This window comes from Geotrypetes seraphini, chromosome 15 (genome assembly GCF_902459505.1).
Source record: "Geotrypetes seraphini chromosome 15, aGeoSer1.1, whole genome shotgun sequence".
In the NCBI taxonomy this organism is placed as follows: Eukaryota; Metazoa; Chordata; class Amphibia; order Gymnophiona; family Dermophiidae; genus Geotrypetes; species Geotrypetes seraphini.
Window position 1 is genome coordinate 12192278 of NC_047098.1, and position 25230 is coordinate 12217507.

The 25230-nt window shown below is 45.9% G+C and overlaps 2 protein-coding genes across 2 annotated transcripts in view; one reads left to right on the forward strand and one right to left on the reverse strand.

The window, feature by feature from the left end:
* LOC117349156 (transcription factor HES-5-like) overlaps nucleotides 1-25230 on the reverse strand; it is a 33377-nt gene extending 8147 nt beyond the window's left edge. The window contains exons 1-2 of the mRNA XM_033922255.1: nucleotides 25168-25230; nucleotides 24863-25043 (exon numbers count right to left, since the gene is read on the reverse strand). Of these exons, the coding sequence (XP_033778146.1) occupies nucleotides 24863-25043; nucleotides 25168-25230 (244 nt within the window). The remainder of the gene's footprint in view (nucleotides 1-24862; nucleotides 25044-25167) is intronic.
* Nucleotides 13444-14534, forward strand: LOC117349155 (transcription factor HES-5-like). The gene is made up of 3 exons (XM_033922253.1): nucleotides 13444-13506; nucleotides 13631-13811; nucleotides 14189-14534. The coding sequence occupies exons 1-3, from the start codon at nucleotides 13444-13446 to the stop codon at nucleotides 14419-14421; spliced, it is 477 nt and encodes a 158-aa protein (XP_033778144.1). The 3' UTR covers nucleotides 14422-14534.

The following is a 25230-nucleotide window of genomic DNA, read 5'->3' on the forward strand; positions in this document are numbered from 1 at the left end:
CTAAATATACCCCCCCCCCCATTTTATTAAGCCACGGTACTTTAATGCAGAAAGGGTGGTAGATGCATGGAACAGTCTCCCAGTAGAGGTGGTGGAGACAGCGACTGTCTGATTTCAAGGTTAGCAGGAGGAGTTGTTCCTGCAGTACTTAGGCCACTGAGCTACAAATTGTGAGAATTCTTGGGATGTGAGTTCAAATCCTGTTGTCCCCATCTCCCTAGGAGTGCCTCAGTTTAGTGTGGAGATGAATGGCAATGCTTTTCCAACTGTTATCTAATGAGAACCTGTGACATGCTGGCAGGGTTTCACCCGCATCTGTCTGCACGCATGTTATTCTTTAGTGTCTATATCAACCTCGGTCCTTCTACATCGGCATTCTTCAATGCAAGGCCTGAGGGTCAGTGGCTGGGCCCATTCATACTCTGATTTTTATGTGAGCCAAGTATAGGATAATGAAGCCATTGTGACATCACTGAGGAGGTTGGCTCTTAGGCATTGGTGGAATGAAGCTTTATGACATCACAATATCTACTCTGGATACCAGAGACTGTCATTCTTTAGTGTCTATTTCAACCTCAGTCCTTCTACATGAGCATTCTTCAATGCAAGGCTTGAGGGTCACTGGCTGTGCCCATTCTTACTCTGATTCTACCCTCTTTCCTTAAAGAATAACATAGAGATGGTTTCCTACAGTTATCCATGGAGACGGGGATGGTGATGAAAATGTTATTTTACATTATGGAAGCTCCGTACTATCAGGCCTTACTTCATTTCGATTATTAGTTCAGTCACTTATTCTGGGAATACTGGACTATTGCAATATCGTGCATTTGGGTGGCCTTCAAAAAAAATTTTTATCGACTCAGATTGATACAAAACACCGTAGTACGTTTAATCTTTAGACTAAAAAAAGGCAGATCATTTAACTTTTTATTATAGAGAGCTACACTGGCTTCCTTTCGAGGCCAGAGTGTTGTCTAAGTTTGGATGTTTAGGTTACAAGGTAGTGCATGGCATGGCTCCAGGGCACCTAGTTGATCATTTTAACTTCTCTAGCTTTCGACGTTCCTCACGTATATCAACAATATTTGATTTTCCATCAACCAGGGAATGTCGTTATAAAAGATTTCATTATAGATTATTAGTGCAATCACTTGTTTTAGGAATATTGGATTACTGTAATACAGTGGCGTACCTAGGGGGGGGCGGGGGGGGGGGGCGGGCCGCCCCGGGTACCAGCCCTGAGGGGGTGTTCCCGGCCTTGCCGCTCAGTCCCCCCCCACGCCCGAAGGACCGCTCGCCCCACTGACCTTCCAGCACACCTATGAAGCAGCCCGCAGCAGGATCGCGACGTCAGCAATCCCTCAGCTGCTTGGGCGCTGCTTCCTGCGCCGCGGTCCAGTCCCTCCTCTGACGTCAGAGGAGGGGGCGGGACCGCGACGCAGGAAGCAGCTCCTAAGTAGCGCAAATATAGCTGACGTCGCGATCCTGCTGCGGCTGCTTCATAGGTAGTGCGGGGAGGCCAGGGGGGCGAATGGTCCTTCGGGGTGGGTCGGGGATCTGACCCAGTTCTAATACCTCTCCGTCTCCGTGCCGACCGACCCCCTCAAGGACCGACCCTTGGAAACATGTTTTCAGGCTTGGAATCCAGTTAAAAGGCAATAGACGCTCTGTCTATACCTGGGACCAAACTGAAAGAAATTTGTCCAGCCCTGGCAAGTTCAAACCCAACTCAAACCAAATTCTGCACTCCTGGGGAAGGGGGAGGTTTTGCTTCTGAGAAAGTGCTCCTTAGTACATCAGAATCTCTGTCTGCTTCTTGGCACCAGCACTGGAGAAATAATGAGACGCCCTACTTTCTTTCTGCATGTGAAGCCATCTGGAGGGGGGGGGGTGTGTTTGTGAGTACCAGAAGGCACTGCGAGGAAGGAACGGGGTATATTAGTAGATCTGTGTGTGATGGAGGGCACTAGGGCCAGCAGGAGTGAGGTACATAGTTAGAGCTGTAGAGGGGGGGGGGGGGGAGAAGGAGGGTGTCCCTATTGCAAGGGAGGAGTGAGGTTTTCCCTCGCCTTTTCTTCAGTCCTAAAGTTCACATTTTCTGGCTTTGGCTGCCTTCAGCAGTCATGCGACCGGGTAACAAAGCCCCCCTGACCCTGCACGCTGTCTGATTCGGCTGCTGTTGAACAGTTTGCGTGCCGGAACCCTTCTCAGGCTGAGTGGAATTTGGGTTATGAGCTGCAGGGAGTGGTTGTGAATTTCTCCGTGAGAACCTTGTGCATCCTCCTCCAGCTTGAGTCCGCACTAGACGTCCCCACGTAGACGTCCGCAATAGACGTCCCCACGTAGACGTCCGCAATAGACGTCCCCACTAGACGTCCGCAATAGACGTCCCCACTAGACGCCCGCACTAGACGTCCGCAATAGACGTCCGCACTAGACGTCCGCACTAGACGTCCCCACTAGACGCCCGCACTAGACGTCCCCACTAGACGTCCGCAATAGACGTCCCCACTAGACGCCCGCAATAGACGTCCCCACTAGACGTCCGCAATAGACGTCCCCACTAGACGTCCGCAATAGACGTCCCCACTAGACGTCCGCAATAGACGTCCGCACTAGACGTCCCCACTAGACGCCCGCACTAGACGTCCCCACTAGACGTCCGCAATAGACGTCCCCACTAGACGCCCGCAATAGACGTCCCCACTAGACGTCCGCAATAGACGTCCGCAATAGACGTCCCCACTAGACGTCCGCAATAGACGTCCCCACTAGACGTCCGCAATAGACGTCCGCAATAGACGTCCGCACTAGACGTCCCCACGTAGACGTCCGCACTAGACGCCCGCACTAGACGTCTAGTGCGGACGTCTACGTGGGGACGTCTAGTGCGGACGTCTACGTGGGGACGTCTAGTGCGGACGTCTAGTGCGGACGTCTACGTGGGGACGTCTAGTGCGGACGTCTACGTGGGGACGTCTAGTGCGGGCGTCTACGTGCGGACGTCTACGCGTGCGCGTCCTCGTGCGCGCGTCTTACATTCAGCACCAAGTGGCAGAAACCTAAACCCCAAACTCAGATAAATGCATTCCCAGGCCTTGTTCTCCCCTCCTCCAGGTCAGATTGCTGTTGAAAGCTGAGGCAACAGGAAATACGTCAGCCTCGGGGAGGATCGGAACTCAAGCTGGAGGACGTCACGGTTCTCACACAAGCACAAGGTTCTCACGGAGAAATTCACAACCACTCCCTGCAGCTCATAACCCAAATTCCACTCAGCCTGAGAAGGGTTCCGGCACGCAAACTGTTCAACAGCAGCCGAATCAGACAGCGTGCAGGGTCAGGGGGCTTTGTTACCCGGTCGCATGACTGCTGAAGGCAGCCAAAGCCAGAAAATGTGAACTTTAGGACTGAAGAAAAGGCGAGGGAAAACCTCACTCCTCCCTTGCAATAGGGACACCCTCCTTCTCCCCCCCCCCCCCCTCTACAGCTCTAACTATGTACCTCACTCCTGCTGGCCCTAGTGCCCTCCATCACACACAGATCTACTAATATACCCCGTTCCTTCCTCGCAGTGCCTTCTGGTACTCACAAACACCCCCCCCCCCCTCCAGATGGCTTCACATGCAGAAAGAAAGTAGGGCGTCTCATTATTTCTCCAGTGCTGGTGCCAAGAAGCAGACAGAGATTCTGATGTACTAAGGAGCACTTTCTCAGAAGCAAAACCTCCCCCTTCCCCAGGAGTGCAGAATTTGGTTTGAGTTGGGTTTGAACTTGCCAGGGCTGGACAAATTTCTTTCAGTTTGGTCCCAGGTATAGACAGAGCGTCTATTGCCTTTTAACTGGATTCCAAGCCTGAAAACATGTTTCCAAGGGTCGGTCCTTGAGGGGGTCGGTCGGCACGGAGACGGAGAGGTATTAGAACTGGGTCAGATCCCTGAAGAAGCTCATTCTCCTTCTATCAGTTTGGTTCGGTGCAGTGGCGTACCTAGGGGGGTGCGGGGGGGGCGGGCCGCCCCGGGTACCAGCCCTGAGGGGGTGTTCCCGGCCTTGCCGCTCAGTCCCCCCCCACGCCCGAAGGACCGCTCGCCCCACTGACCTTCCAGCACACCTATGAAGCAGCCCGCAGCAGGATCGCGACGTCAGCAATCCCTCAGCTGCTTGGGCGCTGCTTCCTGCGCCGCGGTCCCGTCCCTCCTCTGACGTCAGAGGAGGGGGCGGGACCGCGACGCAGGAAGCAGCTCCTAAGTAGCGCAAATATAGCTGACGTCGCGATCCTGCTGCGGCTGCTTCATAGGTAGTGCGGGGAGGCCAGGGGGGCGAATGGTCCTTCGGGGTGGGTCGGGGCATCAGGCCTTCAGGGTGGGGCGGGCGGGCGGGCAGGCAGACTTTCAAGGGGGAGGGGGGTGACAGGCAGGCAGGCAGGCCTTCAAGGGGGGGTGCAGGTCTTCGGGGGGGGGGGTGCAGACCTTCAAGGGGGTGCAGGCCTTCAAGGGGGGGACAGGCAGGCAGGCCTTCAAGGGGGGGACAGGCCTACAAGGGGGGGGGACAGGCCTACAAGGGGGTGCAGGCCTACAAGGGGGGGGACAGGCCTTCAAGGGGGGACAGGCCTTCAGGGGGGGTGCATGCCTTCAGGGGGGGTGCCGACCTTCAAGGGGTGCAGGCCTTCAAGGGGGTGCAGGCCTTTGGGGGGGGTGCCAACCTTCAAGGGGGGGTGCAGGCCTTCAAGGGGGGGGGCAGGCCTTCAAGGGGGGACAAGCAGGCAGGCCTTCAAGGGGGGGACAGGCCTACAAGGGGGTGCAGGCCTTTGGGGGGGTGCCAACCTTCAAGGGGGGGACAGGCCTTCAAGGGGGGACAAGCAGGCAGGCCTTCAAGGGGGGGTCAGGCCTTCAAGGGGGGGACAGGCCTACAAGGGGGTGGGACAGGCAGACCTTTAAGGGGGGACAGGCCTACAAGGGGGTGGGACAGGCAGACCTTTAAGGGGGGATAGGCCTTCAAGGGGGGGACAGGCCTTCGGGGGTGCAGGCCTTCGGGGTGGGTGCAGGCCTTCGGGGTGGGTGCAGGCATTCGGGGTGGGTGCAGGCCTTCGGGATGGGTGCAGGCCTTCAGGGAGGGACAGACCGGGTGGGGGGTACAATCCTTCGGGGAGGGTGCAGGCCTTCAGGGGTGGGGTTTAGGCCTTCAGAGGGGGACAGACCTTCGGGTGGGAGGTAAAGTCCTTCGGGGGGTGCAGGTCTTCAGGGGTGGGGTGTAGTCCTTCGGAGGGGGGACAGACCTTCGGGGGAGGGGGGTCCTGGTGTAAAAGTACACAGAGGGAGAGAGGGAAGGGGGGGTTCAAAGATACGTGCATATGCCAGACTTTGGGGGTTAGAAATAATGGGTCTAAAAACAGAGGAGTGGGAGAGAGATGGTGCATAATGGGATTTAGGGAGGGAAGGAACAGAAAGGGAGAGAACTTGGAAACAGGGGATGGTGTGGAGGGGGGATAGAGATACTGGATAGGAGGATAGTTGGGAACAGAAAGGGAGAGATGGTGGATCCTGGGGTGGTGGGGAGTTGAGAAAAGGTGAATCTGTGGATGGAGACAAAAAAAAGGAAAGATGCCAGATCTCCGGGAGAGGGAAGGGAAACGGAAGGGGAGAACAGAGATGGCAGACGGATGGTTAGCACGGAGAAAGGAGACCCTGGCAAGCAAGACAACAAGAGCCTGGGACCAACAAGATTTGAATATTGATCAGAGAACAAAAGGTAGAAAAAATAATTTTATTTTCTGTTTTGTGATTACAATATGTTAGATTTGAAAAGTGTACATGAGACAGCTTGAAATGGGAACTTTTCTATTTTTGTGAATGGCAAGGCTGAGTTCAGTTAAAATATATGCTTTATAAGAAAATATAATAATGTGTTTTATAAAGTTTATAAGCATTGCTGGCATACTCGGTGAGGTGTTCCTAGTGTTGGTGGTGGTGGTAGCATGTCAGTGTGTTGAGAGGAAGAGGTAGTCTGGGAAATTCTGCTGAGCAAACTCTGGGCCCATTTCCACCCCCAGTTAGTCCACTCCACTCAACTGGTTCACACACTGAGTGGGTCTTTGGGTGTTATTTCTGGGTAGTTGTTTTAGAATCTCTTCCAGTGGTTTGTCAGTATCTCCTTCTGGTCCAAGGAAGGAAACTTTGTCAACCTTAGCATTGACCTTCAGAATATGTTTGTAACAGCGCTGCTTGTGTGGCATTAGGCTATGTAGTGATCGAAAGAAAAAAACAGACCTTTGCACATTTTTGCACTATATGGTGGGTGTATGAGGAGATTCATTTCCTGCACAGTTAAGTCCATGTGAAGTTACCTTGTGCTGTATTTGACATCTAGCAAGGTCTCTGTTTGGAAGGAAAGATCTAAGCTTAAAAATGAAGTGGCCAGAAGTTATGTTAAAAGTAGATAGCGTAGCTGGTTTTAAGAAAGGTTTGGACAAATTCCTGGAGGAAAAGTCCATTGTCTGTTATTAAGACATGGGGGAAGCGTCTGCTTGCCCTGGATTGGTGCACTCAGTTGTTCCCACTTGGAGAACCTATTGACTTTTACTGCTTTTCTGTGTGGCTTTAACATTTTTGCTATTCAGTATACCTAAACTATTATTCAGTAGAAAAAATTTGTTTGTTCAATCAAATCCTGTGTGGACATTGGACTTCTATGAGTGAATGTTCTGCTTGATTGAACAAACTAAATTTTTTCTACTGAATAATAGTCTAGGTACAATGAAAGTAAATAGCAAAAATGTTTGAGTAGATAATTAAGGAAATCTTTTTCATATTGCTTGCTTATGGACTGGGAAAAAAGACTGTTCAAGCAAATGTCTCCAGAACTGCTTTAATGGAAAAATGTGATTTTTTTTTTTTAAAGTACTTTGTGAAATTTATTGTTGTTGTGAAATTTATTGTTATACTTTGTTTAAACTTAAAAAGCGGTGTCATTAACAGTGAATCTAATCGAAAAATCGATTCAACAGGGTGAATCGGATCGAATGAAATATTTTTCTCTGAATCGGGCAGCACTATTGGCTACCATGAGAATGGGCTACTGGGCATGATGGACCATTGGTGTGACCCAGTTAGGCTATTCTTATGTTATGTTCTCATCTGTAGGGGCCTTTGTTTTCACTTCTTATTTTAATGTATTTTTTTCCTGGGAACTTATCAGTGTTTTTTTATAATGGGAACAAAAATGGAAGAGAATTAATGTGTGTGGAATGGGGGGGGGTAACTAATTTCTTCAGCTAAATAATTCAATCCACTTCAAACAGACATAGGAGAACTCACGCACCATTCACACACCCTCCAACCAAAAACGTCAAAAGAAAAAAAACTGTTCGACAACCTCCTAGCCATTCGAGCTGCAACACTTGACCCCCAACTCTACAACCTATTGACCTCGACCACAAACTACAAAACCTTAAAAAAAGAAATAAAAACCCTTCTATTAAAAAAACACATAAAACCAAACTAACATAATCAGAACTGTCCCAAGCATCACCTGCAACTACTCCATATGTACTTCTGATGTCATGACAATTCAGACATAATTTATGTTATGTTATGTTTGGAATAATGGTTACATAAATGAGGTTCAATAAAAGAAAATTTTCTGTGGGAGCATTTGTTGGAACTTCTGTTATCCTGATTTCTTCTATCTGTGGGCTTTCTTTAGCTAACCTACTTATCTGGGGCTTTCCACTTCTGCAGCTGCCCTTTTCACGGTCCACTTTGCGCTTGCACTCTCTGGGGAGGGGGGGTTGGGTCTGGGCTTGGTGGGGTAGGTGTGTCTGGTAGTTTTGTCTGGGTGGTGGCTGGGTGTTTCTTGGGTGCTTGTTGTGCGGATTGGTGTGTCTGGTGAGCGGTCTGGGTGTTGTTGCTTGTGGGGGTTTTTTTCATTATAAAATATGGCTGAGGGTCTAGTCCGGCTTATTATTCTTGTGGGTTCTGGGGTGGGATTTGTTTGCTTGCCCCAAGTTTTGGCCTTTTGTTGTGTATTGCTATGCCTCTCATTGGCAATTTTCTCTTGGGAGAGGCTTGTTCATGCTTGTTGTTGCTGTTACTCTCATTCTGTGTTCTTTTTGATAATGTATAAGTTTCTGTACAGACCATGGTTGCTTGTCTGGACCTTTTGCCATTCTCAATAAAAATACTTTGAAAAAAAAAAGAGAAAATTTTCACTGCCTGTTTCTATTCTGACCATTTATTCCATTTCATGGTTATTGCAAAAAAAAAAAAAAAAAAATTTTACATGAGGGGGGGGGGGGGGTGTCAAAAAATGATGGGCCCCGGGTGCCACATACCCTAGGTACGCCACTGCTGTAATATTGTACATTTGGGCAGTTTTTGAAAAAAATTACCATCGATTGTGAGTGATACAAAATACTGCTGTGCACCTTATTTTTAGATTGAAAAAGGCAGATCACATAATTCCATATTAAGATTTTACAACAGATTGCTTTCAAATCAAGCAGCTATCCTGGACTCTGTTCTCCGTGGACTATTTTTTACTTCTACATCATATATGAATTTGAGAAAATAATTAAAATCTTATTTGGATGATAGATTTTTATAATTGATCATTTCTTTTTATAATTCACCGACAGATGTCCAGATGTGACAGATGTTAATTGACTGTTAACCGCAAGGATCCATATGGTTTTGCGGTATACAAATGTTTTGCTATGATATGTTATGTTCGTATCAAGCAGCCACTTGGGACTCTGCCTTTTGCCGATAATTTTCCACTTCCACGTCTTATGTGAACTTCGGAAAACTGTTAAAAACTTATTTATATGATAAATTCTTATAACTGTTAACTTACGTGATATTCAATTTATAATTCACTATTTGATGTTCAGCTTCCTTTGTGCAAATTGGAAACCGCAAGGATTCACATGGTTTCGCGGTATAGAAATGTAATGTAACGTTCTGTTTTGCCACCCTGCCATTCTCTACTATATACTTCTCTGGTCACATGCTAATGCGTGAGTTTTCATTTCAAAGCTGTTTCCCACACTCGGTGACCAATCAGACCCATTCCCAAAACAAGAGAAGTGTGGCAGGGTGGCAGAGCATCTGGAGGCTGCAGCACAATAGAAAGATACTCTGGGGAAGATGCTCAATGGATCTTGTCAATAAATTGCTTTCCTCTGGCAGCTGCTACAACAAACTCCATATTGATTTGTATTGTTTGATGGTACGGGAAAACTAGCTCAAATCAGGGGCATACTTCCAGTGTGATCCTTGCTATCATGGACTTTTTTTTTTTTTTTTTTCGTGTATTACAGTATACAGCATTTATTGTTCAACTGTACAAAAATATTATTTAAAAAAAGCTGAAATAGGTTTAACAATCATATTCCCACTTGACAGCTTTAAATTTTTAGTGAGGCATTTATTTACATAGACTCAAATTCTCAAACCGGCACCAATTTTTTAGGTACCGGTAGGCAACCAAACTCAGTTAAACAGCGTTTTTTTAAACTGAGTTTTAAGGCATCTACTGGCGCCCAAAAAAAATCAGTGCCGGAATCATACCTACAGCAGTACATAAGTACATTTCTAGTACCTACCTTTGCTGGAGACGCAATTCTGTACCCGGTGCTGACACGTGATTGACACAGGATCGGCGGCCGCTAAACACAGCGCCGGTTACAGAATCTGGGCCATAGTCTCAAAGCAAGCAAAGAAAGGAAAACTTTGTACATAAAATAATTCCCACCTCATGTGATTTTCTTTAATCTGTGGTTCTTGATTCTCCATTGATTCTCAGACTTTTCAATTAGCAATGTGAATTCATTAGAAACAACAGGAATATCAATGATATTTTCCTTCTAGTTCTCTTCTCATTTTTGTTTTTGTTTCCGAAACAACCAGTAAGAGATGCCGCTCGCACGGACGAAGAGCCAAAGGGGTATGGGGGGCAGAGAGGAGGAGAGGTGCCGGTGCTCCCATCGAGACAGTGCCAGGGCGGTCTGCCCCCCCTCCCCCATCTCTCCATCACACCAGTGGCTGGACTCAGGGTCAGCACAGTTGTCAGAGTGAAACTAAGAGCTCCTTTTGCAATGCTGCGGTAGTGGTTATAGCGCGCACGTGGCGCGTGCTACATTGCTGCGTGCGCTAGACGCTAATGCCAGCATTGAGCTGGCGTTAGTTCTAGCCACATAGCGCGGGTTTAGCGCGCACTAAAATTCTACGTGCGCTAAAAACGCTATTGCAGCTTTGTAAAAGGAGCCCTAAATGTTTTTCGAGCAGGTAAATTACAATCTTGGTCAGGTGAAATTATGTCTCAAGCCTCAACTTAGGACATTAGTTAAGACCTACTTGTCTGACAGATTCATCGCCTAACTTTTGAGCATAATGTTGAATCTCTGTATTTTAATGAAATTTTTGTACTTTTATGCAATCATTGCGCTTTTACACTTTTTTATGAAATTGTACCATTCACCGATTGTCGGGTCTTTTTTTTTTTTTTTTTTTTTCAATCTTTATTCATTTTCAAATCTTGCACCAAGTGTACAATATTCAAACCGAAAATTCATACAAATCACTTGACATTCTTAACAAATATAGTATATATAAATATATATATATATATATAGTAATGAAAAAAATAAAAAACCCACTAATCACAAAAGTAGTAAGTATAAACCCTGAAATCACGCGTGAAGAGGGAATTTATCTCAAAACGGTATAACCCATGAACCAGCGTGGGTTGAGAATGTACAGTTCTGTAGTTGTAAAGGACATTTTTAACTGAGTTTCAAGGCTTCTCATAAAATCAGCCGCCAAAATCGCACCTCAGTGAGCGCGTTAGGACGCCTAACGCCACTATAGGGGTGGCTAATGCCGGAAGTGGCATTAGGTGGCCTAAAGCCCCTACGGAGACACAGTTCACATCAAAGATAGATGCCGGAAATTTAGACCTTGAAAACTGTGGCCTACATTTATGGCGCCTATCTTTTCTGGAGGCGCCATTCTAGGGTACTTTCCCCCTCTTTTACTAAGGTGCGCTATGCTTTTTAGTGCGCGCAAAACACACGCTAAACACTAATGCGTGCAAGTTATCCTATGGACGCATTAGCGGTTAGCGCACACGTTGATTTAGCACATGCTAAAACACGCGCTAAAAAGCTTAGCGCACCTTAGTAAAAGAGTGCCTTTGTGTGTCTAAGCAGTGATGTAGTAAGAGGAGGAGGGGGGGTGCGGTCTGTCCCGGGCACTATCTTGGTGGGAGTGCCAACACCCATCCTCTTCTACACCCCCCCACTCCTCCCGACCCCCCACCCTGCCGCACGCACGTGCCTCTTCTCTTCCCTCGCACCTCTTTAATTTCCCCGGTGCGAGCAGCAGCGTCAACTTGCTGCCCCCCCCCGTCGGTGTCGGCTCTTTCTGATGTCATTTCTGGGTCCCGCGCCAGGGAAGCGACGTCAGAGGGAGAGCGGACGCCACGCGGGCAGCGAGTTCGTGATGCTGCTCGTGCCAGGATAGATAAGGTTCAGGGGAAGGGAGGAGGGGCACAGGCGTGCCAGTTGGGATTGGGATGGAGCGGGGGTGCTGGAGAAAAAGGTGGAGGAGGGGCGCCACTCTCACCCTCGCTAAGCCACTGTAAGTCTAAGTGCTTTCAAAATGAGCCCCGGAGGGTCCAAATTCTTTTCTTAGCCTTAACTTAGAAACCAACTGGTTTGGCAGCCACTGTTTCTAGAAGTTGGAGTGACAGGGCAATCACTTAACTGTCCCTTAATGAAGTCCAAGCCATTGGGAATCAAGTCTAGAAAAATGATGTTTATTGAGTGAAGGTGTGAATGACTAGAAAGTCCAATTAATATTAGCCCAATATTTAAAATGGCTACATACCCACGCTGCTCCTTGTGACCCTGGGCAAGTCACTCAATCCCCCCATTGCCCCCAGGCACATTAGATAGAATTGTGAACCCACCAGAACAGACAGGGAAAAACGCTTGAGTACCTGAATATATTTATGTAAACCATTCTGAGCTTCCTTTGGAGAATAGTAAAGAAAATTGAATAAATAAATAGTGTGAAAAGTTTTAGCCTTCTGATAACCAGAGCTGGTATTGTGACATCATAATGCTTCATTCCACCAATGAGCCAACCTCATCAGTGATGTCACAATGGCTTGATTGCCCTTTACTTGGCTCACTTTTGCTACATTTTGATTTCTAGTGACACAGTGGTTAAAGCTACAGCCACAGCACCCTGAGGTTGTGGGTTCAAACCCACACTGCTCCTTGTGACCTTGAACAAGTCACTTAATCCCCCCCATTGCCCTAGGTACATTAGATAGACTGTGAACCCACAGGAACAGACAGGGAAAAATGCTTGAGTACCTGAATACATTTTGTAAACTGTTCTGTACTCCTCTGGGAGAACAGTATAGAATATTGAATAAATAAATAGTGTGAAAGGTTTCAGCCTCTGGTAACCAGAGCTGGTATTGTGACATCATAATGCCTCATTCCACCAGTGCCTAAGAGCCAACCTCATCAGTGATGTCACAATGGCTTCACTGTCCTATACTCAGCTCACTTTTACCACATTTTGAAAACCGTTCTGAATTCCCGGGGGGGGGGGGGAGGGGGAGGAATGGTTTAGAAAAATACATAAATAAGTCATTTTATAAAAATGGTCATATGCATAATTGCATTTGTATAACTTACAGGTGTACAAATTAAGCGACAGCTGGAAAGCAGGGTTGGGGCAGGTCAGTTGAAAATGTATATAGAGTACAGCGAAATGCAGCCACGTTCCATACATTTTACCTATAAGTTAGGCCAGCACAGAAGTAGTGGTGCAGAACGTTTAAATATCCTATAAATTCCACCAGCTCATTTTACAGCCACTCACTTTCAACCCTGCATAATTTATTTGGCATTGCAGCTCGGGAGTAAATCCCAGGCCTGGCTTCCAGAAACTTCCTCCTAATGACAGTAGGAAGGGTGGGGGTCGAGGCGTCACTTCTCTTTGATGTCCACATGCGACATCTCACGAGCTTGTGTTTAGCACACTTTCACACCGGAGGGCCTCCCTTATGCCTGCTGCTGGCGGTGGCCACTGGCTCGGATCAGAAGGCTCCAGGCAGGTAAAACCTTTACAAAACCAGTGGAGCATCATTTTCCCACATTCCGCTGTCTCTTCTCCCACACTGTCCTTCTATTGTGCGGCAGACTCCAGATGCTCCACTGCCCTGTCACAGCTTAAAGGGCCACACGTCTCTTGTTTGGGGAACGGAGCTGATTGGTCGCCGAGTGTGGGAAATAGCTTTGAGCTAGAGACCCACACTTTAGGATGAGGCTGGAGGAGTATAAATAGGAGACAGGTGGGTCCCTTCATCAGACACTGATCACTTGGGTTTTACTTGCTCCAGTTCTTACATACTGCAACTCTTCGAGAGATGGCGGGTCGCAAGAGCTCAGCTCGGGATTCCGAGAGCAGCACAGAGAGAGCAATTAAAAAGGTAAGATCTGCCCTTTGGCTCCTTCCCTTGGTGCATCGTGTCAGAGAGATGCCCGACTGTCACTCGCAGCTCCTGGTTTTCAACTTTGGGGGGGTCTCATGGCTTCTTTTGTGTCTCTTTGCAGCTGAGGAAGCCGGCCGTGGAGAAGCTGAGGAGGGATCGCATCAACCACAGCATCGAACAGCTCAGGCTGTTGCTGGAGACGGAGCTCCGGAGACATCAGCTCCCTTCCAAGCCAGAGAAAGCCGACATCCTAGAAATGGCAGTGAGCTACCTGAGGCGGCGCCAGCAGGGGGCAGCAAAGAGTAAGTGCTCGGCGGTACTGAGTTAAAGTCCCAAATAAGCTCCAAATAATCTTTCCCTGGTATATTTAGGAGTCAGATGTACTAAAAATCTTACTTAATTTGGTCCTTTAGTAACTCTAGCCCCTGGTTATTTAATGTACAGCGCTGCTTACATCTGATACCGCTATAGAAATAATAAATAGTAATAATAGTCGTTATTTAAGGCATTATTTAAGAGCCAGCAGCACTAAGATGAAGCCCGGGATATTCTCTGTCCCCGTTTTTTTTCAGTAGCATAGATACGGGGCAATTAACATTTCTAGTCTTTCCCATCTACCCTTCTCTATGCTCTAACATGTGCAGGGCACTAAGTATCCTTTTCTTTTCCTTCCTAACAGCTGTAACATCTGGCAGTATGGGCTACAGAGAAGGCTATTGCAGGTGCCTGCAGGACTCCCTTCACTTTCTCTCCCTGGGCGCAGAGACAGAGACTCAGCTGAGGCTACTGAGCGAGCTCCAGAGGTCTCAGGCTGCGGCAGAGGGCCAGGATCACCCCGAGCTTGCAACGTGCCACCCCGTCCGAAAGCAGGCAGCTCAGCACAGCAGCAAGAGCTTGTGGAGACCCTGGTGAGGGGAGGGCATGTGGAGGTAGAGAGAACGGGGGCTTCTGTTCAAACCTTGGCCTCCCTCTCCCCACCCCTCAGTGCCGAACATGAATTCATAACTTCTGAATTCTGTGCTTTTTCCATGACACTTTTGTGGTCAAATGTATTTCATTTAAAGGAATTATTGATATATATATATATACTAATATCCTTATAGGATGAGCATTTTGTATTACAATATTTGATGTAAACTGCAAATCAGTGGGTGCAGTTCAAATATTTATGTATGCTGTTTGAAATCCATATAACATTGGATTTCACTGTGTTATGCTCCTGGGCAGACATGTTTTACAATATTTGTAACCTATTAGATGATAAATGCATTGAAAAGAGATGTACACCTAGTGTGAGATGGCAGTGCCAGTTTTTTTTTTAATGGAAATATAACTTCTGGGAAGCAGAACCTTATGTCTTTTATAACTCATTCAAGGGTTAAGAAAGCTTCGGCATTTTGTGTTTCATTTGCCTTGTACTTTGCAAAGAGAATGACACGGGGACAATTTTGTCGCTGTCCCTGCCCCATTCCTATAAGCTCTGCCCTAACCACAGAAGCCTCGAACACTTATGATTTTAAATTGTATGAGGCTTGTATAGATGAGGGCAGAGCTGGCAGGAATGGGGCAGGGATGGCACGGGAAAATGAGTTCCTGCGGGGACGGGGAAAATTTTGTCCCCGTGTCATTCTCTACTTTGCATTACCTATCGCTGGATAAGACACAAAATAAAATACCTGAAATGAGTGACTTTTTGATGCTGTGTTTTCCCTTTAAAGATAAGTTTTCAGAGTACAGTATAATTTCTTCATTGGTTATGTGTCTCTTTGCAGTGCTGGGTATGTCTGGCATGTCCTATATAAATTAAGATCATGTAGATATTTTTTTTTCATGTGCCGACTGTTCTACAGTATTTGTAGGATAAAAGAATCTATTTGCTATATTACCACTATATGAACACTGCAATGATTGGGTGGTGAGGCGGAGCAATCAGCCTTCATGTCTCTGAGCAGAGTTCTAAGTAAAGAATAAGTCTCTTGAATGCACAAATTACATTGCTTAATGATTCAGCAGTGACTTTATTTTGTTTCACTGACCACTTCAGTCACTCTACAATACCAACAGTTTGAACTGGTCACCCCTGTATATATTTTGTATATTACCATACAAGGCATCGTGATTTTGTTTTTAATAAAAGAAAGAAAGAAAATCTTTGGGTCTGATTGCCTAAAGAGACATTTATTCTTAATTATTGATAGCACTTGCTATAATCTGCCCTGTTAGCTATGACATCAAAGCAGGGTACTTAAAAAAAAAAAAAGTCCTATGTCTGAGGTGGGGGGGAAGCTCGGTGAATCCATCTTTGCCTTGTCTAAGATCCTCATTGTACTGTATCTGCTTTTAACGCATTTTCCTTATAAAAAACCAGGGAAGAGAAGTCTAATGGTTTAGAAGAGCCCAACTGAAATCCCACCGCAGCTTCTTCTGATCTCTTAACTTAAGATTGTGAGCCCTCCAGGGACATAAAAGTGCTTACTGCTTTGCTAACGTTTGGGCTTGCAGGTGTTATATAAAATAAAGAAATAAAAAAAAAAACCAGTATAAAACAATCATTAAGATTCTGAGTTTGTAAAAGGGCAAGCAAGCTTTGTTTTGTTACCTGGTCACTTGCTGGTTTCAAACATTTGTTATTTTTCTACCCTTCTTCGCTTGTGAATGACAATAAATATAAACAGATTTGAAATTCATTATTTTATTTATTTATTTCGTTTCATCTCCAGTCCTCCCAGAAGAACTCAGAACGGGTTACAAGTTGACATTCATCGGTCCTCTTTTGCTAAGGTGCACTAATCATTTTAGCGCACGCTAAACGCTAACGCGTGCATGTTAGTCTAGGGACGCGTTAGCGTTTGGCGCACCTTAGCAAAAGAGAGGGGGGGATAATAAAGTGTATTTCTATAAAGTGATGGCAGGACCTTGACACGGATGGCGAAAATATAGTCAACAAAGCATGGTAAAACACAGGGGGTCCTTTTATTAAGGCGCACTAACCGATGTAGCATGCACTAAAGATTAGCGCGCGCTAAATGCTATAAGAACATAAGAACCGCCATCTCCGGATCAGACCTTCGGTCCATCGAATCCGGCGATCCGCACACGCGGAGGCCCAACCAGGTGTACACCTGGCGTAATTTTAGTCACCCATATCCCTCTATGCCTCTCGAGATTATGTATAGAATGTTGCTACTCCTTGGGATTCTAGAATCTTGTTACTCTCTGGGATTCCGGAATCTTGCTATTCATCCTATATAATAAAAAGCTAGCCGCGCATGCGCACTCATACTGCTTGCTTCCAAGATCTCTGATCTGTGAGATGTAGTTCCGTGGCCGCAGGAGTGCGCATGCGCGAGTCCCCAGCACTTACCTAGAAAAGAATGGCTGCCAGCGTTGGACTCCCTCATGAGCCGCACCAGCGGTGTCGGCTCCTCTCATGAGCCGCACCAGCGTCGGAGAAGGCTTCCGATGCTGATGGGGATCGTGAGGAGCCGCAGCGATACTTGCCCGGATTAGGCCAGACCAGGGGCCGGGCAGGGACGCGCCAAAGAGACTCCAGCCACGAGCCATTTGAGGGAGGGAAACAGACTGAAAAAAAAAAAGGTAAGAAGCTTGGCTTGCCTGCGGGAAACTCGATAAGGGAAGGGGGGGCCCTTTGAGCAGGCTAGACCGCGGGAGGGAAGGGGGAGGGACCAAAAGGAGCCACATCTGGTAAGAGTAGGGAAGGGAGGTGGGTGAAAATGCTGCTACTGCTGCACAGGGACCTGGAGGGGAAGGGAGAGGGTCAGAAAGACAGAGAAAGGGGGCCAGGGAGAGAGACACAAAGACAGGCAGACATATATTCTAGCACCCGTTAATGTAACGGGCTTAATGACTAGTAAGAACATAAGAATCGCCATCTCCGGATCAGACCTTTGGTCCATCAAGTCCGGCGATCCGCACACGCGGAGGCCCTGCCAGGTGTACACCTGGTGTAATTTTTAGTCAATCAAAAAGATAATTAAAAAAAAGAAAAATTAACCACAGATAAACAGATCCACGAAAGGTTAATCAAAGTAGAGAGAAAAAAAACCATGTAAATAAATGATTTAATTACTACCAAAATGAAGGAAAGAATCTCAGAATTGCCACCCCAAGGATCATAATGCTATCATCCATATAAGGAATTGTGGCTAGGGTTTCTTTCATAGATCCAAAACCTTCATGTATTAACTTGACTTATTCCGTCATTCATTTCCGTCATTTATAAATGAATGACGGAATAAGTCAAGTTAATACATGAAGGTTTTGGATCTATGAAAGAAACCCTAGCCACAATTCCTTATATGGATGATAGCATTATGATCCTTGGGGTGGCAATTCTGAGATTCTTTCCTTCATTTTGGTAGTAATTAAATCATTTATTTACATGGTAATTTTTAGTCACCCATATCCTTCTATGCCTCTCGTAAGGAGATGTGCATCTAGTTTGCTTTTGAATCCTAGGACGGTGGATTCCGCAATAACCTCCTCTGGGACAGCATTCCAGGTGTCCACCACTCGTTGCGTGAAGCAGAACTTCCTGATATTTCTCCTGGACTTGTCCCCCCTTAGCTTCAGTCCATGTCCTCTTGTCCGTGTCACATTGGACATTGTAACCTCCTCTGGAAGAGCATTCCAGGTGTCCACCACTCGTTACGTGAAGCAGAACTTCCTGATATTTGTCCTGGACTTGTCCCCCCTTAGCTTCAGTCCATGTCCTCTTGTCCGTGTCACATTGGACACTGTAAATAATTTTTTTTTCCTGCTCTATTTTGTCGATTCCTTTCAGTATTTTGAAAATCTCGATCATATCCCCTCACAGTCTCCTTTTCTCAAGGAAGAACAATCCCAGTCTCTTAAGTCGTTCCTCGTATTCCAAGTTCTCCATAGGTTGGGAGACCAATGTTGGACGCAGTATTCCAAGTGGGGTCTGACCATTGCCCTATAAAGCGGCATTATAACTTTCTCCGATCTACTCTTTATCATGCCTAACATTCTATTTGCTTTCTTTGCCGCTGCCGCACATTGTGCCGACGGTTTCTGATGGCATCCATTATACTCTATGGGCGCCTTAGAATTTACCGTGTGCTAATCTTTAGCACACGCTAAATCGGTTAGCGCACCTTAATAAAAGGATGCCATAGTTTGACAAACATACCCCCCTCCTTTTTAAGAAAACCACGCAAGAGGTGTTTAGCACTGTCTGGCGTGCTGAATGCTCTGCACTGTTCCAACACTCCGTAAGAACTCTATGACCATCGGAGCAGCGCAGAGCATTTGGCGTGCCAGCCGGCGCTATTAACCACATGTGCGGTTTTGCAAAAGGGAGATAGTATTACAGGTTTGATGCTTATTGGCTCTTCTAATTCGGTATTATGGGGGTATTGAAAAAGGGGATAATTTTGTTTGAGGAGGTCAGAGAGGGGGGGGGTCAGGAACGGGGTAGAGCCTGTTGAAGAGGGATTAGAAAAGGGAGTATTTGTGTTTGGGGTGATCAGAAGGGGGTGCTTCGAAAGAGAGGTACTTGTGTTCAGGAGAATCTGAAGGGAAGGGGGCTGATAAGAAGGGAGTGAACCACCACTGTTCTGGTTTTTAAAGTCTTCTAAAAAGCTGGCTTTTTAAGGACGCTTTTAACTGAATCATTTCAAAGGATACTTTACAGAGGACTAGTAGTGCTGGTAAGCAGAAATTAAGTGGGTAACCTCCCCCAACCTCTTCTTTCGTTACTTAACCATTTTTATTTGTTTTTATGAATTGTATTTAATCCTTTAATTTTTTTCCCTCCCTTTTTCACATGTAAACTGTTTAGTTTAAGTATTATGACTTATGGGGGTTTTTTTTAAACCCAATTTTATAACTAAGTGTAAATCGCATTGGATTTGGATTTTGCGATCAAATCAAATATCTGTAATAATAATATGCTAAGCGCGCATGCGCACTCTAATCCCGTGTTCCCTGAGTCCTGATCTGTCGGGATGTGGCCGGCAGAGTGCGCATGCGCGCTAAGGCGCATGAGGGAGGAGGCCACGGCGGCTTGAGGAGAAAGGCAGTGCGGAGCGGCGGCTGCCGGGAGGAGGCCGCGGCAGCTTGAGGCAAAAGGCTCTAAATGCTCTACCGGGTTGCAGAGACTCCGCCCCCGCGCAATGCCCCTTCCCCCTTCTGCCGAGGCTTCGCAGAGCCTCACCAGGGCAGAGCGGCCCTGGTGAGGGCAGATGCTAAAGGAGGTAAGGAATGCTGATGGACAGGGGAAAAGGTGCTGATTGATGGGGGGCAGAAAAAGGAAGGGAGACGTACTGCTGGATAGGGGGAGCAGGGATGCACAGGGGAAGAGGTGCTGATGGACGGGGGGCAGAAAAAGAAAGGAAGACGTACTGCTGGATAGGGGGAGCAGGGATGCACAGGGGAAGAGGTGCTGATAGACATGGGGGCAGAAAAAGGAAGGGAGGCGTACTGCTGGACAGGGGGAGCAGCAAAGAGGTGATGATAGGGGGAGGTAAAACAAAGGGAGAAGGGCTGCTGCTGGATAAGGGGAGCATTGAAGGAGTAGTGGTGACACAGGGGAGGTAAAAGGAAGGGAGAATGGACAGGGGGAGCAGACAAGGGGTGGTGGTGGACAGCCAAGGAAAAAAAAAAAAAGAAAGACAGAAATACAGAAAGCGGCTAAGGAGAGAGAAAAAGAAATAAAGACAGACACACACACATATATTCTAGCACCCGTTAATGTAACGGACTATAAGACTAGTTTTAAATAAACTTGAAACGATCTTTTTTTGACTGCTGGTAATGCAGGTGCAGGTAATGCCACTTCTTGAGGTGGGATTAGCAATCATGATCATCCTGTCCCCACCCATCAGAAAGCCTCCCCTCCACAATCAGCACCCACTTTCCAATGACCCCTCTTCCAGTCAGATCCCCTCCCAGGTATCCCACCCCCCCATATTGGCCCCAACACATACTGTAAAGATGGCAGATAACTCCGTTTTCTCTGCATTAACCGAATAACTAGTTGAAGGAAACGCCTTCAAAAGTTAATGCGCAGGCTTTGCTGTATTATCACATACTAGCTGATGCCTCGGCGTTGCACGGGTATTTAATTATAGCAATAACACTGTAAATGGATTCAAATAAAGATACTTTATAGTGGTGAATGAAATTATTTTTTTACAGCTTAATAAAAAGTACAATATTCAAATTATAATGTGAAATATTTGACAAAATGAATACAATACAACTAACGCAAAACGTGATTATAAACAACATTTTTAGTTTCACCTCCTGGAGCAAGAACATATAAATTCTTGGGTGAAGCCACCCTTGAGCAAGCAACATAGAGTTGTGGGCCACGAGACCCCCAGAACATATCACCCCAGGTAGTGAGGGATCTGCATACCAAGTTTCGTTCAAATCAGTCAAGCCGTTTTTGAATTACTGTGAGAATGGCAGCTTTTTACATTTTTTCCATTGACATGAATGGGTGAAATCTGATTTTATGTTTGTAGCTCCACCCATGTGTGCAGGTGGGCCGCGAGACCCCCAGAACATATCACCCCAGGTAGTGAGGGATCTGCATACCAAGTTTCGTTCAAATCGGTCAAGCCGTTTTTGAATTACAGTGAGAAAGGCAGCTTTTTACATTTTTTCCATTGACATGAATGGGTGAAATCTGATTTTCTGTTTGTAGCTCCGCCCACGTGTGCAGGTGGGCCGCGAGACCCCCAGAACATATCACCCCAGGTAGTGAGGGATCTGCATACCAAGTTTCGTTCAAATCGGTCAAGCCGTTTTTGCGTGATCGCGGCACATACACACACACATACATACCTCCGATTTTATATATATAGATTAAATATGGCCCTTATTAACTCAGGGTAACTACAAAACCTTACTGCAAGTTAGAAAGTGGGTTCTATAATTCACCGATATCCCATGCCCTGAGTATTCCCTTTGAACATACACATCCAAGATGGGGGGGGGGGATAATTTTTGTTTTCTTATAATTGAAGATAATTGTTGGATATTTGGGGGTGGGGGGTGGGATATTTGATTTGAATTAGTTTCTGATAGAATATTAAGTGATCTTAAAGTGTAAAATGTTTTTATCTTGTATTGCACTTACTGAAAGTTTTCAAAATGAATAAAGAATTTACAAAAAAATAAAAAAGAGTTCTAATAAAATGATTTAATAGTAATGCACTCTTTTTGAGGGGTTGCTGAAAAGTTCTCAGCCCACCCAAGAAGAGAAACACGTGGAGCCACGAAACTTACAAGTTACCGCACACTTTTCCTGACGCTTTTCGTTTCATTTCATATCATATCATTGAAGCGACAAGTGTCAAGAAAAGTGTGGAATAACTTGTAACTTTCAAGGCTCCGCCCGTTTCTCTTCTTGGCTGGGCTGTGAGGTCTCTTCAAAGGGCCCCTCGTACACTCGATGAACACAACTGCCCTGACACGTGAAGAAGGAACCCATGTGATCGGCAATGTTCACGCAAAACTAATTTCTGAATCAATATTGCGCTTGGCTTTTGAAAGGTCTCACAGCCTGCAAATAAGTTAAATTTCTCCTCAATACAGTCCATTTAACTGGCTTTGAACAGTAAGATGGCACAGAGCAGCAAACTTCCCTGCTGTCTGCATTATTGCAGAGAAATATTTTCATTAAAGTCTGTGTTGAATATTTTTGGAAATCTGAAGTATATGTGAACATATTGTCAACTATATTAAATATTTAATGCCTCATCAGATTAATTTTACAGGACAGATAGGCATACTGCTACCGGAAGTGCTGAAGGGGCTGAGTTAATGTGGCTCATTTCTTTTGGACAGCTTCCAGGGATGGGGGGGGGGGAAGGGGTGAGAAAAAGAGACTAAACAGTGTTTTCAGATATTATTCAGTCTTTTGTGCTGAGAGAATTGACTTCTCTGGACACCTGGCATATCCCTTCCTTAGCGGAGCAAGGATGTGGTAAGAGCGGAGAGCATAGCTGGTTTTAAGAAAGGTTTGGACAAGTTCCTGGAGGAAAAGTCCATAGTTTGTTATTGAGAAAGACACAGGGGAAGCCACTGCTTGCCCTGGATCGGTAGCATGGAATGTTGCTACTCTTTGGGGTTCCGGAATCTTTTGTTACTCTTTGGGATTCCAGAATCTTTCTATTCTTTAGGATTCTGAATGGAATATTGCTACTCCTTGGGTTTTGGCCAGGTACTAGTGACCAGGATTGGCCACCGTGAGAACGGGCTACTTAGCTTGATGGACCATTGGTCTGACCCAGTAAGGCTAGTCTTATGTTCCCTCCCCCCAACATACATAAGAACAAGACAGAGAAACAGTTTATTTAAAATATACTTTAATTTGCTTTTGTGGCTGACAAAGCATTTGTTTTATAAATTTACACTCTTTTTTATGACACAGCTTGAAACTAAAACAAAGGAATCCCCTCACAGAGGGCAGACATTACAACAATAAAGCACATTAATATAATTGATACCAAACAATTGTCTTTATTTAATAAAGATTGTGTTTCATAGAACAGAATAAGGAAAAGGACCTTTGAAAATAAAGCCCTCCATCTGACAGAAAACCATCTCAACTCAATAGCAGAACATCTGGAGATAATATCTCCCACTAATATTCGAATCAACATGATTCCCTACTGGAACAACATTTCTACAAATATTGTAGAATAATCAGATATCTTTGCTCAAAGAGGAACAATCGCTCGATTCCAGTGCCTTCAGAAAAGGATTTAGGCACAAGATATGGGAAGTCCCTTATCGAGTTCTTTTTAATGGTATTTTATATACTTTTCATTTAAGATAAACGCATGCCATATGAGGGGCCGCTGAAAAATTCTCAGCCCAATCGAGAAGAGAATGATGTGGAGCCACGAAACTTGCAAATTAGTCCACACTTTTCGTTTCAATGAGGCAAATGCATCTAGTACATGGGCACAAGTATAAGGAAACCAAGCCATTGTGACATCACCAATGAGGTCGGCTCTTAGGCATTGGTGGAATGAGGCATTATGACATCACAATACGAGGGGCCGCTGAAAAGTTCTCAGCCCAACCAAGTAGAGCCATGAAACTTACAAGTTATTTCACGCTTTTCTTGACACTTTCCGTTTCAGTGATAAGAAATGAAACGAAAAGTGTTGTTCTCTTCTCGGGCTGAGAACTTTTCAGCAACCCCTGGCATGAACAGGTGAAAGAGTAAATCATTTTTGATGTCTCTAGAGCAAAGGTGAATATTAGACCTTCTCAGAAGGCAGCAAAAACACAGGACAATTGTTGTCTGACATTGGTGACCATTCACTTGCATGTGAACAGTATTACACCTAACACATCCACTCCGGCTTTTAACCAGGTGAACTCTTGCAAATGTTGCAAAACTGCCATGTTATAAACATGCTAACCTTTAAATAAATAAAAAATTATGTTCCAATTGAAATTACTTATTCCATTCACAGAAACCGATCTGTGAATTGTACACATAAACTGCCTCCCTTCTGTAAGGACTTAACAGATATGAAAACCTTTAAATAATCTCCTTTAAAGCAGAACATGAAGGTGCTTTGATTAGTGAACCTTCTTGAACTGAATTGGTTTATAAAAAAATATATATAAGTATATTGAAAGATGTCCAGAATACAGAAGTAAGAATTCATATCCAGCACCAGGAGGTGAGCCGAGGTGTGCGCAGAAGTCCTTGCTCCGACTGTCTCTTCCTCACCAGGGTCTCCACAAGCTCTCGCTGCTGGGCTGAGCTGCCTGCTTTCGGACGGGGTGGCACGTTGCAAGCTCAGGGTGATCCTGGCCCTCTGCCGCAGCCTGAGACCTCTGGAGCTCGCTCAGTAGCCTCAGCTGAGTCTCTGTCTCTGCGCCCAGGGAGAGAAAGTGAAGGGAGTCCTGCAGGCACCTGCAATAGCCTTCTCTGGAGCCCATACTGCCAGATGTTACAGCTGTTAGGAAGGAAAAGAAAAGGATACTTAGTGCCCTGCACATGTTAGAGCATAGAGAAGGGTAGATGGGGAAGACTAGAAATGTTAATTGCCCCGTATCTATGCTACTGAAAAAAAAACGGGGACAGAGAATATCCCGGGCTTCATCTTAGTGCTGCTGGCTCTTAAATAATGCCTTAAATAACTCTGTTACTACTATTTATTATTTCTATAGCGGTATCAGATGTAAGCAGCGCTGTACATTAAATAACCAGGGGCTAGAGTTACTAAAGGACCAAATTAAGTAAGATTTTTAGTACATCTGACTCCTAAATATACCAGGGAAAGATTATTTGGAGCTTATTCGGGACTTTAACTCAGTACAGCCGAGCACTTACTCTTTGCTGCCCCCTGCTGGCGCCGCCTCAGGTAGCTCACTGCCATTTCTAGGATGTCGGCTTTCTCTGGCTTGGAAGGGAGCTGATGTCTCCGGAGCTCCGTCTCCAGCAAGAGCCTGAGCTGTTCGATGCTGTGGTTGATGCGATCCCTCCTCAGCTTCTCCACGGCCGGCTTCCTCAGCTGCAAAGAGACACAAAAGAAGCCATGAGACCCCCCCAAAGTTGAAAACCAGGAGCTGCGAGCGACAGTCGGGCATCTCTCTGACACGATGCACCAAGGGAAGGAGCCAAAGGGCAGCTCTTACCTTTTTAATTGCTCTCTCTGTGCTGCTCTCGGAATCCCGAGCTGAGCTCTTGCGACCCGCCAT